Source organism: Apus apus, chromosome 8 (assembly GCF_020740795.1).
Source record: "Apus apus isolate bApuApu2 chromosome 8, bApuApu2.pri.cur, whole genome shotgun sequence".
In the NCBI taxonomy this organism is placed as follows: domain Eukaryota; kingdom Metazoa; phylum Chordata; class Aves; order Apodiformes; family Apodidae; genus Apus; species Apus apus.
The window spans coordinates 2,632,199-2,659,300 of record NC_067289.1 but is presented as its reverse complement, the minus strand read 5'-3'; the positions used below and the strand labels follow the sequence as shown (position 1 = coordinate 2,659,300).

At 44.4% G+C, this 27,102-nt stretch overlaps 1 protein-coding gene across 2 annotated transcripts; it reads right to left on the bottom strand.

The window, feature by feature from the left end:
- Positions 1-760: 760 nt before the first annotated feature.
- TRA2B (transformer 2 beta homolog) lies at positions 761-18,774 on the bottom strand. Of its 2 annotated transcripts, XM_051626000.1 has the most exons (9): positions 18,682-18,774; positions 12,706-12,839; positions 8,597-8,759; positions 7,592-7,780; positions 6,111-6,226; positions 4,871-4,954; positions 2,755-2,817; positions 1,949-2,022; positions 761-1,174 (listed from the first exon to the last, which is right to left on the bottom strand). In XM_051626000.1, the coding sequence occupies exons 1-9, from the start codon at positions 18,715-18,717 to the stop codon at positions 1,164-1,166; spliced, it is 870 nt and encodes a 289-aa protein (XP_051481960.1). In that variant the 5' UTR covers positions 18,718-18,774; the 3' UTR covers positions 761-1,163. The 2 variants fall into 2 exon arrangements, with proteins under 2 accessions (XP_051481960.1, XP_051481961.1); XM_051626001.1 differs by lacking the exon at positions 761-1,174 and having other exon boundaries at positions 1,941-2,022; positions 18,682-18,765.
- Between the last annotated feature and the right edge of the window lie 8,328 nt (positions 18,775-27,102).

Genomic DNA, 27,102 nt, shown 5'->3' with positions numbered 1-27,102 from the left:
AATAAAGGGAAGATAAAGTCATTAGATCACAGATCTAACTGCATAACTTTACTATCTAGTGTTTGCCCAAGGTCTTTGAAATCCAATAGGTGACTTAATAGCTGAAAAGCAAAATAAGCAATTTAGTGCTGATTTTAAAAAGGAGCAATGGGTTCAGAAGCACTTAATGAAGAACTTTCAGTGCAATTTAGCTTTCATGGGACAGCAAAGGCCTGGCTGTTCCCAAAAAGAAAGGGGATGGAGCTCAGTGTGAGCACTTGCACTGGGATTACTTGGATTTTTTGTGAGGCTGACAGAACTGCAGGAGTTTCCACAGAACAGAAATCTGGGGGTGAAACAGGCTTACCCCTTAAATCCCAGCCTGTGATGGCTTTGGTGGCCCTTTTCTTCACAGCCAAGTGCTAGCTCATCCAGCCATGCTTTACACTCTCCAAGGAAAGGAAGACTGCAGGGGCTGGCTTCTCCTCAGCTGGAAGTCTCTATAGAAACACCTTCAGCTCAGCAGCTCTTCACAGACCCAAACCAGCACAGGTTTGAGATGGTGCTCAGAAAGAAATCATGATGTTACCAGAAAAACCTCAACCTCAGTGGAACACCGTGTGGACCCTGCTCCTTCCTTCCACTCCCCCCTCCAGAAGAACACAAAGCAGAAACAGAAATAATTCAAGCTGGGAGTGAAGCTACTGAAAACCTCCATCCAAAGACCTAACAAGATCTGAACTCTCAACTTCTACTTGGCAAAATTAAGCAGGAAAAGAAAAAAAAAACAAACTTCTTTTTATTTATTTTTTTTTACTTTTTTGAAAGCATTTTACACAGGTTGTGATCTTCAGAATACCTTGGAATCAGTAGAAAAAAACCTAACTGAACAGTTTGTCTTTACAATAGAAACCTTTCAGGAGTCAAAATTGAGACTAAAAAAATAACATGCAAAACATACTCCTCTCAAAACACAACTTGAAACAAAGCACCAAACTACACAAATATGCAGAATGAAACAGAATTTAACATCACAGAAGTAGTCTTCATAAAAGGTGTAAAAGTCACCTATTCACTAGGCACTGTTCACTTGTTTCAACAGAAGAGACAATAAAAATATTGTCCACCAACTTGCAATTTTCAACTCAAAGGCTGTAGCTAGAAACTCCTCTACATGTCATGCTTCAATAGCGACCTGAAAGAAAAAAAATACACAGTTAAGACTTCCAAGGACTGGCAGGTTTTGAGGAACTGTCTGAATTAGCTGTCACCTCCCAAATTTCCAGTGAATTAAACTGTTATGACTTGTTAATGACCAAGTCCAGCAGTCAGTTCTTTTGGGTAGAAAAGCTCCAATTCTCATCACATGCCCAGGGCTGTTTCAGCACACAATGGGAATTCACACTGGAACTATGAGTTTACCCTATGGATCAGTCAAAGCAGTTACACTTGTTTTCAGTTGGGTCAAGGTGAGAACACAACCATCACAAGGGGAGTAGCCAGGCATGCCATTTTGTGGTTTATCCCATTTTTGCCACTCAAATGCAGCTTTATCTTTTATGCAAGTAAGTTGAAAGAAGAACTATCTGGACCTCAGAGTTGTTTAGAAATCTAGCTTCAGTGCTAGAGCATGTGAGGCTTGGGAATTCAGCCTTGCTGTCCTAGAGGTAGCCAAATTGCCAGTGCACTACAAATTCCTGTTTTAACATTCCAGAGAAATAAATGGTACCTCAGACTTTCTAACAAGGGCAATGACAGTTTGGTTTCTTTGCAAACTAAATATTTGCCCTGTCCTCAAGGTTACCCAGTTGCTCAATGAAACATTAAAAGGGAACTGTGGTTAAAAATAATGATAATAAAAAATAACCACACGGAAGTCAAATATTCTTTATGGACACAAAAGATCAAAAGATGAAGTTTGGTTAAAGTGGAAATTTGGTTTTGATATGGGAGCTTTGTGGCTACTTACGAGGTGAGTAGGATCGAGATCTGGAGCGGGATCTGTAGCCCCCTCGGCTGTAGTAGGGGGATGGTGACCTCCTCCTGGGAAAGAGGGACAGAAACAATCCCTTTGTTACAAGCTGTGGCAGGTGAGCAGCACCAGCTCTGCACAGATGCATCTAAGCTGATTCTGCTCTTAGGAGTTTACTTGGGGAAGCTAATGAGCACAGAGAGGTGATCAACAGCCCTGCTGGGTAGCGAAGAGTGCAATTTTCCCCAAGTCTTTTTGTTACTGGATCACAGCAATGTTACTCGGGGCTAAAACAAGAGCTATCAGCTGTCCTGCATGCACACTTTGACTACCTGTGATGTGTTTCAAGCCGAGACCATCCCAAAGGAGCAGTGGAAGCTGAATCCCACCTGAATTTTGAGCCTAAACTATTTGTCCTAGACGAAGAGCCGATTCGAGCAGCAGTCACTGCTACAGGCAACCCCGACACCCCCAAGCTCCATGTTTCCTTGCCTAGTTGCACTGATCTCCAAATAATAAAAAAATAAATCCCCAAATGTTCAGGACATTAACCTCTTGGCATAAATCACATGTTTTTCCTGCACTAAACTGTCCTTATCCTAACCATACCCCTTTACATAGCTATGAGGGAACCTTTGAAATGAACTGTGCTGCTCACTAAAGAGCTGAAAGTGCTCAGCATCCACCCACTTTCTGTTCATCTGTTTAAAGATCTCCTAGACTTGATTCACAGAATACTCAAAAATATCACCTGTAAGAGTATTTCCACTGTTGACCAGCCACTGAAAACTTCCCTGTCTTACCTGTAAAACTGATCCCTGTCTTGAACAGCTCTCCATCCTCCTCCTCCTCCTCCACCGCCTCCTCTGTGAATATAAAAAGCAGAAAAGACTTTTGAAAAATAATGTCAAATAAACAAAAAGTTCATTGTAGCAGCAAAAAGCACCATCAAGCAGAAGCAAAGACAAGGACACGTTGGTTCCTACACTGGATAATGCCAAATTACTTCACCGTGTTCATTTTGATGTGGTCCTGGAATGAGCTGGCTAAGCTCAGTGCCAAGGAGCAGTTAGGACACACCAGCTGGTCCATGTTCTAATTTACCAGGTCACACTCTCCAATGAGCAGCATCTTCAGATTCATCAGGTCTCCTTGCTTTAATTTTACTATTATTTTTTTTTTAGAGTCTTCTCCACTTGGTAGACAGGCAAGTTTTCAGAACACACAAGCAACAAACAACAGACTTCAAAGACTGACCCTGTCCTATCAAGCGCAAGAAGACAGACTGATGGTGTAAAACTCCTACTAAACACTGCACAGCCTCCATCTTTTGCTGGTGCCTTTGCCATTTTGATATATTTATATCAGAACTCCAGAAAAAAAATGCAAAGTGGGAGAAGGAAGCTAGAAGCACCACAGAAGGGGCTGCTCAGCAGGCCATGTTGCAAATCTTTTGTGCTCCCCAACACTCTGTCCAGCTGCTTCAGCTCATTCACCCACTAGATCTCAGTTAATTACTTTTATTACATTAAGTGAGACAAGGCTACTTAACTCCCAAGCAAGGTTTTGTACCCTGTGCTCTGAACCAACTGGAAGTTTGGTCAAAGAGCCAGCCACCCCATAGGAAAGCCTACATTCAAGTGCTGGCAAAATGAAACCCAACATGGCTGGGTTCTTGTCTGCTCAATATCATCTTCAGATTTTAACTCCAAAATGGCAAGACACTTAAGTGTCAACAGCAAAGCAGGGAGGAGAGAAAGGGATTGGAAGCAAAGCCTGGGAAGGTGAAACAGTGGCTTAAAGTAGGAGGGGAAGGAAGAGATAGCTGCCCTCAGCCACTGACAAGGACCAAATCAAAGTATAAACATATTTACTTCTAGGCCTAGAAAGCAACAGTGGACTACAGTGAAAGTTAAGGTAACAGGATTTATTACTTCCTGTGTCTGAGAGCTATAACGTGATAATGCAACTGGAATTCACCAGTTCCCAGGGATGCCAGAAATTCACCCATAGCTGATGCATTTAAGCTGCACAAACCACTTAGGAAGAACTCTACAGAACTCTGCAACCACAGGCATGTTTGGTAATTGCAGGCTGCAAAAATCAACTCTTTGTGTCTGATTTAATAGTGTCACAGAAGTTGTGAGGACTTCACAGGGGACAAGTCTTGTTGGCAGTTTTCATGGAAAATGCAGGAGACAAACTTGCTCCATCAGTAAACTTTTTTAAATTACTACCAAGCATTTTTTTTTCAACAGATTTTAAATCCATAGGTCTCTGACAACATGCACTGCCACCTGAACATTCACCTCTTTCAGCCCCCCAATCTGCTGCTGAACAAAGAAATTTAGACTGACCACAGAAATGGCTGTGAGGCCTTCAAGTAACACTCACATCCACCCCAACAAAGTGTGTTAAAAGCTTTTTTTAGTGGAAATGTCCAACAACATTGGACATTCCTTATACTTGGCAACATTTGAGGTGCCATAATTATTAGGAGGGGATGCCAGTGACCACCAAAATCTGCCACTTTTTGTCTACATACACTATGCTCAAGGCACTATAATGCCAATTGGATCTGCACTATTTCAATGGTAAAAGATGAACCAAAGGAAGACTTAATTATAGAGCATCTAAGACTATAAAGAACATCCTTTGTTTTTCAAAACTTAATGCAGATTAAAAGAACATCCTGGATTAAGTCAAGCCACAGGTTGAACACCACAAAGTATTTCACAATCTGATTTGTACCAAGCAGTAATTTTGGTAATGATTTCATAGTAAGATTTCAGAATGACAGTAAGTGCAAGAATGTTTTGGCATTCATAGGTAGGATGAGCTGCTAAACACTGATTTAAGTAGAAATGTAGATGAGAAAGCAGTTTACAAAGCAGAAAAATATTAGAAATCTTGCCTGACCTGTATGATCTGCTGTAATAGTCACGATCATCATACCCTCTGTCGTACCCTCTGTCGTAGTAATCTCGTCGTCGTGAGCTGCCACTAAAGCAGTGAAAGAAAATGACATTTAAAAAACCAGAAAACATGAACATGGTTGCAGTGCTTCTCAGCAGGCACACAGTCAAGTATAAACCATTTAAAACTGGGTTATATTATTAGCTCACATCCTCACAGATGACACGTGAGCGCTCCTTTCCCATCAGTGCGCATGGGAACAGAACTGCTTAAATAATCACTTTTTAAAAATGCTTGAACTTTTAAGACAGGTACTTTCCTCCTTGGTCTGAAACCTCTTAACCTTTTGATATCACAGGCACATGAGGAATTTCACTCTGTGACTACTCTTCACTCACTTTTAACTGTGAGAAAGCTGCCTTTGGAAGAACTTCCAACTACAAAAAACTAACCTGCAGTCTCAACACAATCAACTACATCACAACCAGTAACACAAGCTGAAAATCTTGGGGAAACAACTGGAAAATTACTTGGGAAAACAACATGCATTCTTGGCACCTTAAGTCAAAACTGTACTCTTTGGGTAGGGTAAACTGTACCACTCAGCTGCTCCACTAATATTTGTTAGTTCAGTCTTGAAAACTTGAGCTTGCAAAAGACACTAACATTGAAGGTACACAGGACAACTTAATTCAAAAAGTGTAAAAAAAATAGTATTGAAATGTTTATTTAGCTCATATTTGGACTGTGTAACCAGGTTTCTGCTGGCTGTCATCCAGGCTGACCCCAGATCAGTCAATGACAAGTGGTATTTAAATTAACCCCTCCTATCTCAAGAGCTGCAAAGATAAGCATTACTCCTCAGGGCTGCCCACAAGCAAGTTGGGTTTGTTTTTTTTTTAATACTGAAAAGCCTCCTTTATCAGCAGGTTTTTTGGTTATTTTGCCAGATAAGCTCACCAGTGCAAGCACAGCTCTTGTTAAGGAGACTTTTAAAATTAATCAGGCAGCAACAGTGAATTTTGCAGTTTAGTTTCAGTGCTAGAAACATTCACATCATGTACAGCACACAAGTGACAAGCAAACTGCTCTCAGAGCAGTGCAATAATGCAAAGGCCTGATAGACTAGGAAAACACTACAAAATCAGCTCTCCTGGAGGTGTTACAGAACTGTTTTTAAACAAAATCCTTCTCTCTCACACTCATTTGGAAAAAAAAAACAAACTGCACACGGGTAACTTACTAAGTGGGTCTTCCCATATAGATTCCAGGGGTAGGTGTGTGAGGTCTTTTTGTTATGGAAAAGTCCACCCGGATCCTTCTTCCATCCAGCTCCATTCCATTGGCACGTTCCTTTGCCTAAACAAGAGTGAGAAAATCCTGTGGGTATGAACCTTATTACCAACACAAGTTTCTAATTCCTGCTTCAAGTATTCAGTCCTAAAATGGCTGGGTTAGGATGCACATGTAGGTTTCACTTTATACTAACTTTAAGATGTTACAGGACAGCTGGATATGAGCTTCAGTCACCACTGAAAATGTCATTTACACTGCATAACAAGCTTGAAAGAAACATAATTTAACAATTGTAGTACCTCTAACATGATTAAGAGACACCTTTGGACATGCTTATGTAGGGAGATGTTACTACTCCAACAGGTAGCAAAGCATTTATAAGTTAACAAAAGAGCAGTTATGTTGATTCAAGCTTGTCAGCTTTTTTTTTCCCCTCTTATGCATCCCCAAAACCTACCATAACCTTGAGCAGAGTAATATCTGAGTCATAAGTAAATCTGAAGTAAAAAAAAACAACAACCCATTGGATTTTTTTCCTGCCAAGAAGCAGGACATATATCCCAAGCTCCAACCTAACACAGAAGTCTTCATGCCACATTTGGAAAAGACTACACGAGACTTCAAGTAGTGGAATTTATGCAGAATATAAGCCTAGTTACAGCTCATAAGCACACTGCTCTCCAAGGGTTGGCCTGAGTGTAGAGCTCTGCACCTGGCATGTACAGAATTCCCTGTTCATTCTGTAGCACTGAAGCCCAGATCCCTTGATTTGTTATATGGTATTGACACTGCTTCAACTTACTGCACCCCTCAGGGTTCTCCATGGACACCTGCTGGGACCAGGAAGGCACTGTACATTTTCCTGGTCTTTTATTTCCAGAAGATTCCCTCCCCTCCTCACCCTTTCAGACTCGTGCACTAGGAGTCAGCAGAAAGTAAGTCAGTGCTCCTAGAGAGAGCTCTGAAATGGCTGCCTGGTGCACTCTGAACATGCCTGTTAATACATTTAAGATCACCTGTGGAGTTAGGAGGGAACTCATCTCAAAATTACAACAGAGGGCTTGTGTTTCTGGTGCAGTCTGCTCTATGGCTAGCCTGGAGTGAATGTTGGGAATGACACAGCAGCCCAGCCTGCACAAGGATCAATACTGAAGCCCCTCCACTTTCTCCTCTGGTACACACCAGCCCTCTTTTGAGCCACAACTGACATTTATTGAGGTGTCAACTATTTTTTAGACCCCGAGAAGGAAGGTAACAGAAGCTACTGTGGACCAGCTTGCACTATGATTATTTCATACAAGCAAAAGGAATTCACTTTAAAGGTTCCTATGCCACTTGAAAGGTCAAACAGTGAGTTTCTCCAGGCTTCATCCTGTTACAGAGTATACATCCCAGCAAACATGCCACCCACGCTGTGCCCCAACCTACTTCCTTTGCATCCTCCACGTTTTCAAAGTACACGAATGCAAATCCCCTGGAACGCCGGGACTGCTGGTCGTAGACAATGGAGACATCAGCAATTGGACCATACTTGGAGAAAACTTCTCTCAGATCTCTTTCTGTGGTGTACAGACTCAATCCAAACACGCCAAGACAACAATTTGGGTCAGGATTTGCCTAGAGGAAGGAATAGATACATATTAGAAGAAAAACAATTGTATGTGCTGTGCAAGGTATTTCACAAGTTGTGAGTCTCAGAGCTTCAAGGCAAAGCAATAACAAGAAGATGCTGCTGAGATTCAGGCTGGGTTAACTTGCTAACAGGCACTATTAAAATCAAACCTCCACATACAAGAGCCCCCCTCTCACAAAAACACACTGCATTTCTTGGGGTACAAACTATGCTTGTAACACATACTGGATACTGTATTTACAAAGCTTTCCCTCCAAAGGCTGTGACTGTGGACAGACATTGGTCTGGATCACATAACCATTTCTGTTACTTATCCATTTTTCCCCTTTAGCATGAACCACACTGTGCTCAGTCACATGGGTCTGTAAAGCAGCTAAAAGCAAGCTGGTTTGCATGCTCATTTAATAAAGATACCATTAAAACAACTTTTAATGGCACATATTACTTGCCCAGGCTTTCTAATCAAGGAAAAATACAAATGTTTCTCCCTCCTAATTCTACCCCCTCCTTCCCTGCATACATTCACTCATGTCTTGCAGCAGGTATATGACAATAGCCTGTGCTGGTAGCACTTCTAAAAGCATCTGCAAAAACCCAACAAGACATCCCCACTCCACAATCCCAAGCAAGCTTACAGAGAGCCCTGGTTTATCAAAAGCTGCATGTCAATTAACCTCAACAATGCCTCGTAAACAGACAGATGCAGGAAGCAGAACGTTTTTCTGGAAAACTCCAACTCATTAATGGAGTGATTTCAGGATGTGTTCAGACTATGTGTGAGTCATCTGTGACAGTCATACCCTGTTCCCAATGTGACGTCTGCGGGTAGACATGGGGGAGTGGCTGTGACTGTGTCGCCGCCGATAATCCCGACTGTACGACCTACTTCTGGATCTCCTGTGAGAGCGGGAACGGGAGCGGGACCTTGTGTAGTGTCTACGGGAACTCCTCCTTGATCTAGATCTAAAGAGAAGGAAAAGAAAAAGGGATAGCAGTGCTGGGTTTGTCTGGGTCTTCACAAACAAAAAAAACCTTTCTAAAACCCTGCAGCACCGCGTGACTCAGCTGGAATCAGTTTTAGTCACTCCTCTCCAGGACTGTGCACTCAAACTTTACAATTACATGATGGCTGATGATCTCAGAACATTTCTACTGCAGCACAAGAACCTCAACTTCCATTTCAGTTAGCCTTTAATTCCCCCATAGCTTTTAGCTCTCTCTAACAAAGCTATCTTGGTTTGACACACTATATGCTTAGAATAGTCACAGCATGTACAGTGGCATTTAGGTAAAAATAGCTGGGGTGACTCTCTTTTAAAGACTTAACAGAAGAAGGGAACAGAGGTGACTTAACATAAAATATGCACAATCGGGGAGATGCACATTTCTGCTTATTTAACACTCAGAATAGCACTGCTTTCACTGGAAAGAAAATACACTTTTTACATAGTGCATAATTACAAGCACAGGAGTCTGGGAAATGCTCATGAAACTGAGCTTAACACAACTGAAGGAATTAAGGTGCAGTAGGTTTCTTTACCTTCAGGTATTTCAGCACTTACTTAACGCTAGCTGATCATGAATGCTTACATGGTCAAACTCCAAGTGTGTTTCAGGTACAACTGCTCACTGATTTCAGTTCAGACCTCTTCAGGACAGTTCCATAAATGTGTTCTGACAGCTCTAGGCCCGTGGACATGAAGTCCTACAACACTTCAATTCTTTGTACTATACCCTTAGACCTCCAAACACAGACAATCTTAGCTGGAAAGCTGGGGAGGCACTGGAATGTGATGCCTGATCTTGGCCTGCCAGTAGCAGTCACTGAATAATCTGCATTGCACACAAGTACAAAGCTAATCACTGCAAGGCTAAGAAGTGCAATTAAGAGTTTAATATTCAAAGGGTCTTACTCATAAATTGTTAATCTTCAGACTCTTTTCTTGTGTCTTAAATGTCCTTCCTCCGGTTTGTGGAAGCCAAGGTAGCAAGTAGTGATGGGGACCAGAAGCCACCATCACTGCACAACCATGTGTCACAGTAATGTCACCACCACACTGGTGAACCAAGTTCTTAACCTTTACTCCTGAGCATTTAACAGCTTCTTCCACAGTCAGGATTCCTCACTGAGTGTCACCAGACAGCCAAACTGCACTATACACACTCTGTGCATTAAAGGCCTCCTTAAAAAAATGCCTTCAACCCTATCAGAAGTGAGCCAGCTACCGACATAAGTTGTCTTCCTCAACTTGAAATACATACTCACGTCCAGCAGAAATGACTACAGCATGTCCCATTAACAACACTTCTAACTAGGTATTTAGCAAGAAGAGATTATTTTTGGCAACAGAAATTAAAAAAAAGAGAGAACTTCCCTCAGGTGAGTAAGACAGTAAAGAAAGACAGAAATGATAAGAACAAGTTCAATACATGCATACAGCCACAAAATAAAAAAAACCACACTGAAGATAATGACAGAACTGATGTTGCAGGTAACAGATTCACCTAGTACACCAACCATGAGCTGGACACTTCTAAAGCAGGTAATCCATTATGTGAGAAAGTCTTATTTTAAATAGGCACTGATCATATTGCTGCCTTACATGTCATACTGCCATTATTCTACTTTGCTGCAAAGCCACTGCAGCAGAAAATCAAGACAAGAATTGTTTACACCTAGAATCAGACAAAGAAACCAAGCTTACTGTGCTGCTAACTTAAAAAAAAAAAGGCATATTTTAAAATCAAGTATAACCACACACTAACTGATAAAAACACCAGGACACGGATTTGTTCCCAAATCACAGTTTAATGTATAAAGCTGGTAACTCAAAAATACATTTGCAACAGAAACTGCCAAGAAATGAAAGTTCTCACAAGTTTAGTTTTTAGGTGAGAGCCAGAGTTAGATGATCTGCCTGTGATTACAACTAAACATGTGATGGGACTGAAAACAGACAGAAGTATGTTGGTTCTAAATATGTGCCTTGACACAATTCTGCCCAAATCTGCTAGAACACACTAACCCTGCAATGTAATTCCAGGATTTCCAGCCACAGGCATTTGCAAGACAGCTGTTAAATGCTCAGGAAGCCAGGGTGGTCATAACCTTCTATTTTTGCTCATCAAAATGTAAAAAGTCAGTTGCCAGGGTGTTATTTAGAGGGTGATTTCTTGTCAAAGTAAATTATTTGCAAGGTCTGTCCTAAATTCTAAATCTTGTATTTGCTTCTTCCAGCATTTTTTACAATTTGTGATGACATTCTACCCAGTATTATGGTTATTCTGCAAGTGAGAAACATGGTGCTTCAGAATCCCTGAGTTATGGATTAAGGTGCAGAAGGACATGCTGGGTCTGGCCTTGCTGTTTTTAAAGCCTCCTGAAAGGTGCTTTGCAGTCTCCATCCTCTGAGGCTTTCAAAATTCAACTGGGTAAAGCCTGAGAACATGGTCTGTGCCCAGACCTGACTCTGCCTTGAGCAGATTTAGACCTTGATTTGGACCAGCCCTTCCTGAGCTGTCCTAGGAATCTCTCACTAACAGCAACCCCAGTGGTCACTCCAGTGTCACACTCTATACAGCAGTATTACTCTACCGAGTATTTATTAATTTAATTGGACATATTGTTCTTGCACTGTAGGGATTCCCAAGTGCACAATTTGACACTTGGGACTGCAACTCAAACACACAACCAACCCAAGCCCATTCCTCTGCTGGCAAAATTTCACAACTGTTCTCCTGCTCACAAAAGCCTTTCAAACCCATCACTTTGATCTTGCAAGGAGACCTAAACACAGTATTTGACAGTGTTTTATATCGTGGCTGATTGCCAACAGCACTCCAGCCTGACCCCCAGGCTTTGGAAAGCCCAATTCCTTGTTTAGAGAAATAAAAAGCATACTGTGAACAGAGCAATCAGAAACCTCACTGCTGAAACCCACTTTTTGTTTTTTTTAAACTGAATGCTTACAATGAGTAAAGGAATTATCAACATGCATTTCTGTAGTCTAGACTCTTTAAGAAAGTATCGTTCACCCATTTATAGGTTTTGTTGCTTCTATTTATTCTTTATGAAATATGTACCTCTTCTGTGACAACTGGTAAAGCCAATGTAAAGTGGCTACCAGTGACATTCATAGTCTCATTTCTAGACTAGCACTGTATTTTATGTCTCAAGTTATGTCTGTTAACCATTTGAAGAGCAATTCTGTCACTAAGCACAGCCTGTCCAGCAGAGCAGTATAACCACAGGTAATGCAGGGCAAGAGGCCTTTGCATAGTGCACATTTGTGTTACCACGTAACATATACAATAAAGCAAGATACTTTCTCCACTAGTTTGGGTTGGGTTTGATTTGAAAGCTTGGAAAGCTGTCTAATGTTTCAAGCTTTCCAGTCTGTTAATTTTCAAGTTCAATAAATGTATATTTAAAAGGTCAGATGTCTGTTGAAATTCACACTTATATCTATAGCTTTTTTTTTTTCATGGAATACACTGTTAATTACTCCAGAATGTCACAGCTTCCAGTGAGAAAATGTAATATACTGATGTCACCTAAAATGGATAATCTGCTCTTTTAATGGACAGAAAAACCAGGATCTAGAGTTCCTAGTGCTTCCAGTTGAGAAACTAGCCATTATTTTGAGACTTAAAAGGCAGGTGCCCTCCCAGCTCTGTCAGCAGGGATGCAAGCCTGTGTAGCTGACTGTGTAGCTTAGAAAAAGCTGCAAAAAGATGTAACTTGATAGTTGAGCTTTTCAAGTCCCGAAACCACACATGCCCCTTTGGCTTCCATGTCCACAGATCACCAGTTATCTCTCCAGCCAGAACTGGGCTAACACTGGACTCCACCTCTGACATAACCATCTGACTTGTGAAGAGGAGGAAGAGTTAAAAGAAGTAAACTCACCTGGATTCAGACCTGGATCTAGATTTTGACCGGGAGCGCCTGGAATCTTCCTTAGAGCGAGATCTTGCAGGGGTGTGTCTCCCCGACTTGCCAGACCCATGAGCACTTCCGCTTCTGGAAGCAGAACGGGATTCCTGCACGCAGATATTGAAAGCCTAATTTGTACACAAATTTCTCCTTTACCTAAGGGCTGTAAACAAGCTCCAGTGAAATAAATCGTAAATATTCATATCTATGTGTCCGGGCAGTTGGCATTAGAACTGCCTAGATTTTTAAGGTATTTTTTCTTTCCCTGGTAGACACTTCTTTACCCTGCATATACTTTTGCTATTAAACAGATAATGCATGCATGTTTAGCAAAATATACAGGGACACATAAACAGACTAGTAATTACTTAGCGTAGTGCTTTCAGATTCCAGATTACTTCTTATCTTAACTTCATTTTTATTCCTTTTCTTCATTCTTCCGTTTCAAATTCTGACTTCTTTCATCTTCCCCACTTCACACAAATTGCTCAATATTCTACAAGTGGGACTTCTGGTCTGATAATTAGCATGCATTCACTTTCTTTTTTTTCAAATTTCAGCTTCACTTATTCCTGAGCTTCAAATAATTCTCATTTATAAAACTTGTCAAATGGCGACTTCCGCATTTTCCTTCTTCAACATTAACCTTAATAGAAAAAGAACAGGATGAAGAATATTTAAAAACTCCAGGATAAAATCTAGTGCCAAAACTGAAACTAGAAAAAAAATATATATGTTTTGTGGACTTTTACTATATATGCAGTTCAAGAATTGAATCTACCAAATGCCCTATTTTAAAAACAGATTCAGTCAATTCAGTTTAACTTAGCACTAAGCAACTGAATTCACTATTTATGCCTGGATTTAATAGCAAATGCACAGCGAATCAACTGAGTATCTACTCATGAATTCTAACATTAGGAAACTCAAAATACTTTGCACTGTCAGCCACATGCTTAGACAAAATCAACAAGAACTGACTTAAACAAGGTCCCTGCTGAGGCCAGAGGCGATTAACTGATTGATTAACTGATTAACTGCACTGCTTTTTGAGTGCAGGAAGCACAACCCCCTTGGTCTTTCAATGATGTACAATTCTGTGACTCTTTGGGACGTTCCTTGCAGTTCAGAAGGCCTAGTTGGAAGGATGAGGAGCACACTCACATCTACTCTGCCAGCACCAGTCTGATTACATAGGCAGGTTTCATGCTTCCAAGGAAATCTTCATTTTCCACCAACTGAAAATGCAATTGTGTGCAACACACACTTCTCTGGAGTAATACCCTATCTGCTCTATTATTTACTTGGAATCTTCTTTATAATGACAGAGCCTAATTAGCATTTTATATATGTATATATTTAAACCAATATAATGCTTAATTTCAGTCACATAGCTTTAACACTTGGTTTGAACACACTAGATGGTAGTCTTTATTTCAAGATATTGGAGAAATATTAAAATTCAGCAAGAGAATTCTATTTTTCCTAAAAGCAAACAATTCTAAATGTTTGGCCAATTCTGATTTGAGAGTGCTCAGCAACAAGATTTTTAACATCTCTTAAACCAGGACACTCAACAGGCATTCTGTACGAAGCATTCAGAAATTAATTTGCTAACCCAAAATTTAATAGTGCTTAAACCACTTCCATACAACTTTAAATCAAGTTTAACTCTTTACAATTGCCTACCACATGATACTGGGGGGATGGGGTGGGACAGATTTGCAATGAATACCAAGAGCAACAGAAATAGAGCAAAGGTGACCAAGGCCAAAGCATTGAAAGAGGTACTAACCCTGCAAAGGGCAGAGCACATATTGAGAACTAATTTAAATTGAAAAGAACAAATTTATCCTAAACCTATGACTACCTTCATTAAGAAAGCAATCCATGGAGTTCTGAGTTAATGGATTGACTTAGCCATAAGAAGTCTGCAGCTATTAAAGACAAAGCAAGATTGAAGAAGGACTAAAAACCAAAATTAAGGCTGTTATTCCTTGGAGGGAGAACACTTTTGTTCACACAACATAACTCTCTTGGCAGATTCAGGCTAAACAGAAGGAGCCATATCCAAATACAGGTGGTCTGTACTGAAAAGGGCACAAGGAATGCACAATGGGAAGGAAGCAGCAGGGAGGAGCTTGCCCATAAACCTACTTTTAAGAGTTTTTAGAAGTCAATAAGCTTTGAAGAAATGGTATTAGCATAAGCACATGACTAAAGCCCTCATCTATTCGATACCTTTTTTTTTTTTAAGAGAAGCTTTGCTATATTATGATAAGACAGACGAGGAAACTGGCTGGACTGGCTTATTTTCATCTAGCTCCTTTCCACTTTTTGAATATCCACATATTGTTTCCAGATGATCCTTCTTCAAAGCCTTTATCTTCAAACCACCACATTTTACAGGATTATGTCACTTTTTATTACTTCCAGCCTCAAAGGAATTCATTGGACCTCACCTGCTCTGGGCATTAATTACTAAGACTGGCAATAACCCCTAAAAGTCAAAGCTGTTCCCCTCCTCACCCCGACCCCCAGGTCAGAAAAGGATTCCACAGACTGTAAGGTATGAGGACCACGCATTCTTTCAACTTCTGAGATCCAGTTTTTCCTCACAGAAATACAAGTTACAGATTTCAGTTACTTAATAAGATAAAATCATTAGCACTTTTTAATCCTAGATCCCTACACAGTTATGTATTTCCACTTGTTTTCCTACAGAAAGGTGCAGCCTCACACTACACATCATCACATCTGCAGTCAGATTGATTCAAGGTGTAATTGTGCTAACTCCACATATCCTTCGAGCTCTCTATGACTGAACTTGGCAACTGATTCCACAGAAAAGAAACAGCTTTTGCCTTTCTTTCCCCTGAAGCCCATGATCCCAGATCAACCCACAGCTGGGAAGGTGGGGAATCCACTCCAAGGGAAAGCAGAATGCCCTTCCACACCAGTTTCCAAACTCCTCTAAAGTAAAGTTCCTTGGAAAATCAAGCTAGCAGACCATGAGGATGAAAGTCCAGCTTCCCTCCACCTGCACTGACCCTGTGGACTGACTCAGCACACCAAGCTGGCAGGAAACTCCATCAGCAAAAAGCAAACCATTTTCTGACAGCTTGGGTATTGAATCAGCCCACCCAGAGGTCAGATCAAGGGCCAGCTGAGGAAGGAGGAACACAGAGAAGGAACATATCCTTTTGCTGGCATCAAGCTATCAAATTGTTTCTCACCTTCTCAAACTGCTTCCTCAAGCCTTCTTCCACAGCTCGGCAATAAAATCAGCATTTTGGAAAATGTGTTAAGTACCTTGAAAGTAGATCTAGAAATGGAGTATTTATACAACTTACTCTGATTAAAAAAATCTAACCAAAACCTGACTACCATAGTAAAGTTTCTGTTCAGACAGATCCCAAGTAATCACTACAAACTAATCCACAGGAGGAGACTCCCTATTTTTTCCTTTAACTAGTCTTATTTCAAACCTTTCCATGCCAGTATCACACACACTTCAGTGAGCACAATTTCAATGAATGAAAACAAAAGTCCCTTTGAAACACGTGGAACACTGAAAGTATCTGAAGTATATAGCCAGTATTTGAAACACTAGTTGCATGTTATAATTTGTAGTCTCTTCAGTTAAAAAGGTTCCCAGAATTTAATGGAATATAATCTGTCAAGGAGAATATGACTGGGGATTTTTTTTTCTCTTTTTTTCTTTCTTTCTAAACTGTGACATAAGCCACATGCTGCTGACACAGCAAGTCCCATTATTTGTGAAAGCACCTGCTGTTTCTTCTTCATCCCCAATGCTGACACCAGGATTTGTGGCTACACAATCAAATTAAGCCTGCAAACCAAGGCAGCTGCTAATGGAATCACACAAAAAAACAACCAAAAAAAACAACCAAAAAAAAGCAGCTAATTCAATTCCCAGATCTGACTATACAAATAAGTTCAAGGGAGAAAGCAGGAACACATTTTCAGGAGCACAATTCTTGTTGGCAGCATGGACTTGGAACAGCTTAACAGACAGTTGTGAAGTCATATCCTAAATTATTTATCCAAACACTATTTCTACTCTGCAGAGACTTCAGTGCTTCCAGCTTGAAAAAAAGTACAAAGCCACCGACTCAGTAAGATATAAGCCTTAAGCAAGCAAAAAATACAATAAACAACACTGGCAGTAGCATCAGAAAAGCCACTCTCTGAGCTAGGCTGAAGTAGCAGGCACTTAGCTCCATGGTTTTTTCGTTTTACAAACATGTACATTGCAAACAACTTACCTATCACCATTGCCAAAAATTCAGACATAAGTCATTTTAAACTTTAGTGAAGACCGTCTGCACATGATTTATACCTTTTATACCAGTATTGAGGAGAGAAAATAGAAAAGCAGGTGGAAAATCGATTGCTGTCCTATCACACCCTGCACAACTATATTTCAAAAGACTTTGCTACAGAAGTTTAAACATTTCCATTCCCTTTCTGATCGAACACACAGATTACTCTGACAAACTTTAGTAAAGCTGGGCTGCCATCTAAACAGTTTTCACTCTGCAATTATTTCAACTTCTTAGAAAAAGTAACACACACAAATCCACTTCGAATAAATCAGAAGTAACTCTCCCTCTCTAGAAAGACACCAGTTGTAAGAGTGATAGGAAGACAACAATGAACAGATAACACTGGGGGTGGTAGGATTTTTGTTCTTTAATTCCCACCTTTCAGCATTCATTTCCACCTGGCATTTTTTAGCTAACCTAACCTACTTTTAAGTAGTAACACTCATACTATTAAAGCTTATTATAACGAATCTGAGTAAGAAAAGGCCCTGCAATATCTCCAGTGAAGGTTTAAAACTTAAATACTTATTACCTCCACAACTCCATCTGACACTGCAATAGGTTAAAAACTTACAGAGTGAAGCTGAAAAAAAAACAAACACCCCAAAACACAGCAGTCACCCCTGTGCTGCACTTGTCTGTTGCAATAAAAATTAAAACACCTCAAAGGAAACCAAGGCAAATGAAGAAAATCCAGCTACAGGTAACCTTTACTGCAGATACACATGATAAACGTGAAGCTTGGCCAGTCATCTGCTCTGATATTAGTAAAATTCCACCCATGTTTTGCAGTAACGATGCAGTTTAAGTGGACGCCTGCTGCGGGTGTCACAGAGCTACTGTTTCTGGCGCTGAGGGTGTTCGGTTTGAAGGTTTAAACCTTCGACTGCTGCCAGTTTAAAGCTGCAGACCCGGCCACCCAGACCCAAGGCTGCAACCACCTCAAGGAGCACGCGTTTCACAAGCCAGCAATGAGAAGCGAGCCTGAAACTCAAGGTTAGAACGCATTTCTCTACACAAGCGAACCGCCGTGCAGCTTCGGAGAGGCTGTAACGAAGCCAGGCCACCGGAGCCTCGGGGTTTTTCCTCTCCCCTACCAAGGGATGGAGCACAAGGCACCACAGCACGGGAAGGGCTGAAGGGCAGGAGCCCACAGCGCCCGGCACAGCCCGTAACCCCGCTCGGCAGCCCCTTCCAAGCCCGGGGGATAAGGACCCGGCACCGCACACCGGGAAGGGGGAAACGCATCGAGGAGGCTGAGGGGGGTGGGGGGGGGCGGCCATTTTGTCCCGCTCCGCTCCCAGCCCAAGATGGCGCCGGGCGGACTCACCGTGTCGCCTCCCCCGGCCCCGCCAGCCGCCATCTTACCCCCCCCCCCCACAATCCTCCCCCCCCCCCCACAACCCCTCCGCCTCCTCCTCCTCCTCCTCCCCCGCCGCCGCTCCCCGCACACGCGGGAGGACGAGGCGGGAGGCCGCGCTGCCCGCAGAAGGGGGCGGCGAGGGGAGGGTGTGAAGAAGGAAAGAGTGAGGGGGGGGGTGCGAAGGAAGGGCCCGGGCAGGCGGGCAGGCAGGCAGCGCCCGCGGGCTGGGGGCATTACCCGCTCGCCGTAGTTCTGCTCGCCGCTGTCGCTCATGGTCCCGCCGCGCTGCCCGCCCGCCCGCACCGTCCCGGCCGCCGCGCTCCCCGCACAGGAAGTGACGTCGCGCGCCGAGGAGGAGGAGGGGGGGGGGGAGAGAGAGGCCCCGCCCCTTTCGCCCCGCCGGCCTGAGGCGATGGCGGCGGGTTGGGGGGGTTGGGGGGGGTTGGGGGGGGGGGGGTTCGTCACAGCCAGAAACGGGCCCGAACGGAGCCGCCAGCTGGAGGGTAGTTACACTCTGGCCAGAATGGGTGAGCTAGACAGGGAAGGCACAGCATCGCAGGATCCTCGGGGGTTGGAAGGGACCTGGAACGATCAGCCAGCCCAAGCCCCCCTGCCAGAGCGGGGTCACCCAGAGCAGATCCCACAGGAACGTGTCCAGGGGGGTTTGAATGTCTCCAGCCAAGGAGACTCCACAGCCTCTCTGGGCAGCCTGGCCCAGGGCTCTGTCACCCTCACAGCAAAGAAGTTCTTCCTCATGTTGAGGTGGAACTTCCTGGGCTCCAGTTTGAATCCATTGCCCCTCGTCCTGTCCCAGGGCACAAGTGACAAGAGCTTGTCCTGCCTTCTTGCTGCCCTCATGTATTGACAGACATTGATTAGATCCCCCCTCAGGCTTCTCCTCTCCAGACTGAACAGCCCCAGGTCCCTCACCCTTTCCTCATCAGGCAGGTGTTCCAGTCCCTCCATCATCCTCACAGCCTCCCTTGGACTCTCCCCAGTAGATCCCTGTCCCAGGTGGACATTCCTCATCCCAGGTGGATGGTGGTGATACTCACATGGAACCTCCTCTGCTCCAGTTTGCACCCATTGCCCCTTGTCCTATGACTGGACATCACCAAACAAAGCCTGGCTCCTTCCTCCTGACACTGCCCTTAACATATTTCTAAACACTGCTGAGGTCGCCCCTCAGTCTCCTCCAAGCTCAAGAGCCCCAGCTCCCTCAGCCTTTCCTCATCAGGGAGATGTTCCACTCCCTTCATCATCTCTGTGGCTCTTTGTGGCACACCCATAGCAAGGTGAAGAGCGGTTTATGTTCCTTATTCCCTCACAAAGTTCCCTCCCAAAGTTCCTTCCCCTGTTTCCCCCCTGGCTGGGCACTCCAGGGTTTTACAGCCCATCCCACACTTCTAATGATCCCAGAAGTTTCCCACCTCTGTTGATACATCCCATTCTAGCAGGTCACTTTTTACCTCTGAAGGTTTAATTCTGACCTTTCCTGCCCCCTTGGCTGCCTTCCCAATCACCACAATGACCTGTACCTCCTGCTGCCATCCTGCCCTGAGGAGCAGGACAGAAGTGGCTTCGTTGGGTCTGATCTTGGCCATCAATCCTGCTCCGTGCTGGGATCCCCCAGAGGGAGCCCAATTCACTCCCTCAGTTTCTTGGACCATAAACTCCCCCAGGTGTCCTTGGAATGTGCAGATATCTCACTTCTCTCTTAAACAAACTATTATATTCCTAACACTAGGGTATGTATATATATATATATAAATATATAAAAACAACTCAACCATATGCTTCTAACACTAGGATGTGAAAACAACACTAAACCCAACACTGCACTTCTAACACTAGGATGCAAAAACAACACTACATTGCATTTCTAACGTTGGCCTCGCAGGGGGCTGTGGAAAGGGTTAAAAAATAGTTTAAAAACCACTGTAATTGCAAAGGGCCAATATGTTTTAAAGCTTTCGTTTGACGCAGCTGGGGATTGAAGCTCGGGGTGTTTCTAAAATAGCCGTGTGAGGGCGGCACAGCCTCACTGAACAGTCATTTTTGCTCAGTCCTGGAATTGTTTCTGCATCAAACACGTACCACTGCGTCTGCGAAGGGTGGCACAAACATCTTTTCCCTCCATCACGGGGCACTCCAGCTGTCACTGGCTGTTGTCACGCTTGTTTTCCTTCACCCTGGCGAGACAAGCAGCGCGAGTGAAAACACCATCACCCCCAGAAGGGTCAACGCTGCTCCACCTGTGCGGGTGTTCAACAAGGACACCCAAACGGAGGAGCTTGGACTGCCACGACTTCAAACGCACCCCACTCCATTTAAACAAAACACCCATTTATCCAAGTCCTCTTGAAACTGTGCAAGGGTCGTAGTCTGGAGGTGGAGTCATGACCCCAGTCAGCCCAGTGCCCCCGGTACCATCACACAGCTGCTGAGGGATGCCATCCCACTCCACGCCTGCTCCAAGACCACCCAACACGCCAGCAGCAACTATTTTGCTTCACTTAAATGCATTTTCCCTCTAGTGAGAGCTGGGGGTAAACGCCCTGCACACCCCTGCGTTGGTGCTGTTGGGGGAGCAGGGAGCTCCAACAGCTCAGTGCCTCCTTTAACTGGATTTTTGACTGCCCAGGTTATTCCCAGTGGCATTTGCCACACAGATTTAAGAGGTGGCAGCAAGGTGCTGGAGCAGTACCATGGAAAAGGCCAGACAGCAGGCTGGCAGCAACCTGCAACGCAAAGACAGGCAATTTGACTGAGAGCTTTGAAACATCTGCAAGCTCTGCTGCGTGGGGAGCAGCTCCAGCACTGCAGGTTTCCAGGTGATGACTCCTGAAAACGCCCAGGGGAGACTCCAGCTCCCTTTTCTGTTAACTTTGACACTCATGAGAAGAGACAAGCTGCAGGCTGCTTGGCTGCTTTCCTTCTTCCTCCCAGCCCCAGAACCCAAATTCGAATTTATTAACCGAAGAGGGAGGAGAACAGTTTTTTGTTGTTTTTTTTTTTTTTACAGCTTTTGCTGATTGAAAGATACCACAGCTTTTTTTTTTTTAAGGCCACTTTTCAATGGTTTCATCTAGATGCTTTGCTGGTGGGATTGCAAAGCTTGTGATACACTGCAAAGTCCTCTGCCCACGACGCCCGGTGCAGAACCAGGCATTGACCTGCAGGGTCTGCTGGCCCCTTCACCAGGGGGAGACAGCACTGTGGATAAATCAACTGGAGTTTTGCCAGGGGTGAGGACCTCTTGCAGCTCCCCTGTCCCAGGGCAGCAGGCACCACAAGGATCCTTAAAATACTCTCAGCAGGAGAGCAGAGGGCAAAGGAGAAAGGAAAGCTGATCAGAAAGCAATTTGATCTTTTCTATTAACACTTCAACTTGCTCAACCAAGAGCTCTGGAAGCAAACCTACCTTTGAGTGATCATCTGAGCCCCTCTGCAACAGTGAGGCAGGTAGACATGTGAGATCATCCCTAGGAGATTATCTCCCTGCTCCCAGAGGCACCCAGAAGTGCAGTCCTTCCTTTCCCTTTGCGTGGGGAGTACAATTGGATTTAAGAGGTATTTCCTGGTGTGCTTGGGCCGTTTCCAGCTTGTGTTTCTACGACGTGAATATGCATTTCTGGGACTCTTGACCAGATTCTTCAAAGCTGTATTCCTGTCAGGTTTTATTAAAAAAAACAAACAACACACAACAAAACACTTGTGCATTTAAAGCAGCAGCTCTCACACGTGCTGTGTCATCTTCCAGTGCATCTCGTTCCCCAGAAGAGACCTCACAAACAGCTCAGGTCGTTCCAGAGCATGCTGAGGTGTGACCTGGGCTTTCAAGTAGTGACTGTCCCCTCTGTGCTTGTTTCCCTCTGCTCTTTCAGCAGCAAGGCCAGCTGGTGCTGAGGGAAAAGAGGTTTTTATCCTGAGCAGGATCGTGCTTGGTCTGGCAAAGTTCTGGGTCACACACAGCCCAAAAGAAGGGGTGCAGTGAGGTGGTGGTGGTGAGAGCCCACCCCCTGGCAAAGCTGCTTGAGAACCTGGGCCATCACCCTTGGCAGCAGAGCCATCTCTTCCCAGCTCACTAATTATTCTCGCTGCCTAATGTGGTTGCTGTGTGCTCTAGTGAGCAGGTTGGCAAGGAGAGGTGGAGGAGGAGCAGGGAGCTGTCAGGTTGGCTCTGCAGCTGCAGATACGTTGGAATCAGAGCACGTTGCTGAAACAAACACCTTTTCATAACTTTCAGAAGAGTGGGGTTTTTTAATGGGCTGTGATCCAGTCAGCAAACGCTGAGGAATTAGCAGCCCCTGAGTGAGCATTGCTACCTGCCTTTTATATCATAAAGACCTGTTTCATAGAAGCACAGAATCCCAGACTGGTTTGGGTTGGGAGGGAGCTTCAAGATCATCCAGCCCCAACCCCCTGCATGGGCAGGGACACCTCCCACCAGCCCAGGCTGCTCCAAGCCCCATCCAACCTGCCCTTCAACACTGCCAGGGATGGGGCAGCCACAGCTTCCCTGGGCAACCTGGGCCAGGCTCTCCCCACCCTCACACTCCAGAATTCCCTCCTCATGTCTCACCTCAATCTCCCTCTCCCAGTTTTCATCCATCCCCCCTTGTCCTCTCCCTCCCTGCCCTTGTCCCAAGTCCCTCCCCAGCTTTCCTGGAGCCCCTTCAGGCACTGGAAGGTGCTCTAAGATCTCCTTGGAGCCTTCTCTTCTCCAGGCTGAACACCCCAACTCTCCCAGCCTGGCTCCAGAGCAGAGCTGCTTCAGCCCTCTGAGCATCTTCATGGTCCTTCTCTGGACTTGCTCCAGGAGCTCGATGTCCTTCTTTCGTTGGAAACTCCAGACTATTTATCAAAATAATAATTTTCCCTCATCCTGCATTACTCACGGGGGTGGATTTTTCTTTACTCCAATTACATAGGACAGTTATGTTAGTCATCTAGGCAATTCATCATTCCTGCTCAGCACAGGATAAATACCTTCCCTTTTCAACATGTTTTACATGAGCATTTGTACTTTGCGTTGCATTTGTACTGTGCCCAGTGTGTACAAATTCCATTAGCACATAGTTCACTAATTTGGCCTGAGTGCTGAACAGGAATAGAAAAATACTGATAAAAACATATCAAATATATCACACGACTTTCATTCCATCCATCCTGAAAAGAAACTCTGTTGCTTTTGGATTTATTAAACAATATTCAAATGGAATACCAGGCATTTAAGGAACTTCTACTTTGGGGTTGGTGGTTTTTTTTTCAGTTTTTCCTTCGGTCTATTACTTGTTGAAAAAACAAACAAACACCTGAAAATATGAACACTAGAAGGTCAATCTCACTTAGCACAGATATGGCTAATGCAAACAGCAGCAGTACAAACACACTACCAAGTCCACTTTGCTGCAGCAGCAGGACCTATAGATGGACTTTAGTACTTTGCCCAGCTGGGGAACAGCTAAAAAGAACCAACACAAGGTGATTCTGAAGCAGCAAGAGCAGCCTGGTCTGTTCCAGAGACCAGAGCAGTGTGGACACAAGCCACTCTGCTCCACTCAGGATCAATTTTGGGGATTATTCATAACTCCTGCTCCTGGACAGAGCAGAAATGCCATTCTGGGTGCTATTACAGCAGCTCCTTGCCATGAAACAGTGTTTTCTGCTCAGGAATTTCCATTTACTCTTTGTTCCTAATCTTTAATCTCCATTTAGATGTTCTTAATCTCTACTTAATCTTGATTCTTCCAGGACACTGACCTCCTAATGGAGGGTGTGAGGGAGGAGCTGGGTGGAGAGGTAAAACAACTGGTCTGTAAGGGACATTTCCCCTGCAAAGTGGTATTGCCTGTGGTAGATCTGGGTGGAGAAGACGGTGCTGGTTAAACTCCCTTTTACCTCCTTGTACCTCCTTGTGTTCCTTTCCAGATCCTTTTAAAACTGTCATTTAGAAAACGACCAGGTTTGCTACTTTGTGGTGACTTCAAAATCTAGAGTATCACGTGTGGTGCTGGGGCTGCAGCCCCCCTGTGCCTGCAATGATCAGTAAACCCTTCTGAAGGAGTTTTCTCTCTTCCCCCCTTTCCTCCCTTCTCCTACAGCTGTTATTTTATGTATAACATAAACTCACTCCCTTGCAGTGAGTTGCCTGCAGTCAGTTGACAGGGCTCCTGCTGTTTTGGCTCCCTTTGCTCTGCTTCACTCTTTCTGTGGGGTTTTTTCCTGAGAAAGGAGGAAGCTTTCTGACCAACCTGATGTTCTGCCCCTTTGTTCATGTTTTTTGGTCTCTCTAAGGGAGAGGGACACATCACCCTGATCCCACCAGGCTCCTTCCTGTGCATCTCACACTCTGCATGAAGACGTGTCATCTTTCCCTTTGCTTGTACACAAATCAGTAGGATCTCAAGTTTCATGTCACGTATTCAGACAATGTGTATTCCTGACAAAAGGAACTGATAACAACAGCCTCTGCAGGGCACTGGGAGCAGTGGAAATTCCTCTTTATTTTGGCTTTTGGACACAGCAAAGCTCTAAGACCTGGACTGCAACAGCACAGCCATGCTGCCATTTGTCTCTTAGTGTAATGACAGCTTATAAAACAAAGGAAAGAGCTTGTGCACAGGCAGAAATAAGTCTTCCATGTACCTGGTGGCCTCTAATTCTTCACTCTTAATTTTGCAGCCTGCACAGCAAGTGGAATCCTTGTTCTGTGCAATTGGCCACGAGGACAGCAAGCTGCTCTGATGAGATTAGCTTTTAATATCTGTTTGCTGTGGAAAGAACTTGCAAGTTCTCGACTTAATGCTGTCTATGTTGTAGCTTGACATGACAGGGATGTCATTTTCAGCTGTTGTTAATTGAAGTGGCCTGGGTTTATTTCCCACTGCTGTGGATTGCTGTCCAGGATTCCTGTTTGTTGGGTTCAGCGGGTCTTAGCTGCTGTGAAATCTCTCATCCTGGACAGATCACTGGAGCTATGTGACATCCCCAGGTGGCTTCAGGAGCACTTGTGGTAGTGTCCAAACAGCTCTCCAGTGAAACTGCTACTGCTGGTGGGATCATACAGGAAAAGCTCTGCAGGTGGAGACGGCAGGCAGCAGGAGCTTCCCTGGAAGTCCTCTCCAGAGCTTCTTTTCCAGAAGCTCCTCTGTCCACTTGCCACAAAGAGCACTCCAGGACTGTTCACCTCCTTCCTTGGTTCTGGCAGTGTCCTGTAGACACAGGTGTTCCTCTTGGCTGGCTCTTCAGGGAGGCTGAAGAGGCTGCTTCCCAAAGAGAAAGCCGAGCCTCTGACGGAGCCTGCGTAGGTCTGCGGTGACGTGTCTGTCTCCGTGATGACCAGATTTCTTTATTAGCTCTTCCCAAACCATGGTTTTTCCTGCCAACATCTAAACATCCAGTGTTGCTGAGCCTGGAGCAGAGACACTTGCACAGAGGGAATGTACTGTGGGTGGAAGAGCTGCTGGAGGGCTGCCATGAGCAGAGCATCTTCTGAACCGCAACATCGTCAAGCTTGCTATGACATCAAGTTACGTTGGAGCAGTTACAGGAACAACTTGCTGCCCAGAGATGACTGCTGAGACATTTTCAAAGGAGTGGGACTTTCCCAAGAACACCCAAGTGGCTGCCCCTTCCCTAACACACACCACGCAGGAGAGGAGGGCACAGAGCCCATGTCCAAGAGTGCTGACCAGCTCTCTGGAGAGGTGGTGATACCAGGAAAGTAAAACAAGCTCTCTGAATGCTTCCCCCAACCCGTCCTGCTCCTTCTACCCCATTTACCAGCTCTTCCTAACCAGGATGGTGCTTGGTAGGGGTCAGCTTCTGGCCTACATAAAACTGCTGCCAGCAGATACCAGCATTGCAGGTCTGGTGGCACCAACAGAGGGTCCTTCAAGTTCCCTTTGCTATAATTCGCACCGGCAGCAATTCCGCAGCACGTCCTGGTTTAGTAGCCAGGATGCTCAGGGGTTCAAACCCTTCTTCCTGAAGCTGTTGTGGGTATTGCAAGGAAGCTGTGAGGCCTTGCATGGAGGACCTGTGGGTCACAGGAAAAGCTCTTGATCAGAAAAAGAGCTGTGCCACAGAAACGAGAAAGTATGCATCAGGATTATGTACAAGAAATGGCTTTCCTGGACCCTCCACAAAGGCATGAAACAAACAGGTTTGGTTATTTAAAATGCTGAGATAGAGCTGTAAAGAGAACGTGTGGCTACCACGTAGTGCAGACCCAACTGAAGAGACTCTAGAGATGAGCCCAAGTGTACAGAATGCTTTTTGCTCGCGTGGAGCTGGGAAGCGAGCACAGCCCACCGTCAGCAGGACACGCCAGGGATGACAGGTGGTCCTACACAACCTTAGAAGACCCTGTGGTCCCAAACCTCAGTGTTTCTTTGGTTCTTCTCCCAGGCTGCTATTTCAATGCATTTTACAAGTCTGTATGCATTATTTAAGCTCCCCCCTTTTTAAAAGCCCAGGGAAGAGGTCCGCCTGAGATATTACTCGCAATATTAAACTGGGGATTAAAATCAATTCTATCTAATTAACCTGAATGAAGCATTCTTTGGCTCACAGCTCAGTCGCAGGAGAAGTGTCAGGGCAGACAGGAGGCTGTTGTGTTTGAACTCACTGAACTGTGCTTTGGTGAGCGAG

Coding starts and splice junctions, on each gene's coding strand:
- TRA2B (XM_051626000.1), bottom strand. CDS start 18,717: ATGAGCGACAGCGGCGAGCAGAACTACGGCGAGCGG. Junction 8,760..12,705: donor AGATCCAGGTCTGAATCCAG/GTGAGTTTACTT, acceptor CCTTCTCTTTAG/ATCTAGATCAAGGAGGAGTT. Junction 4,955..6,110: donor TATATGGGAAGACCCACTTA/GTAAGTTACCCG, acceptor TCACTGCTTTAG/TGGCAGCTCACGACGACGAG.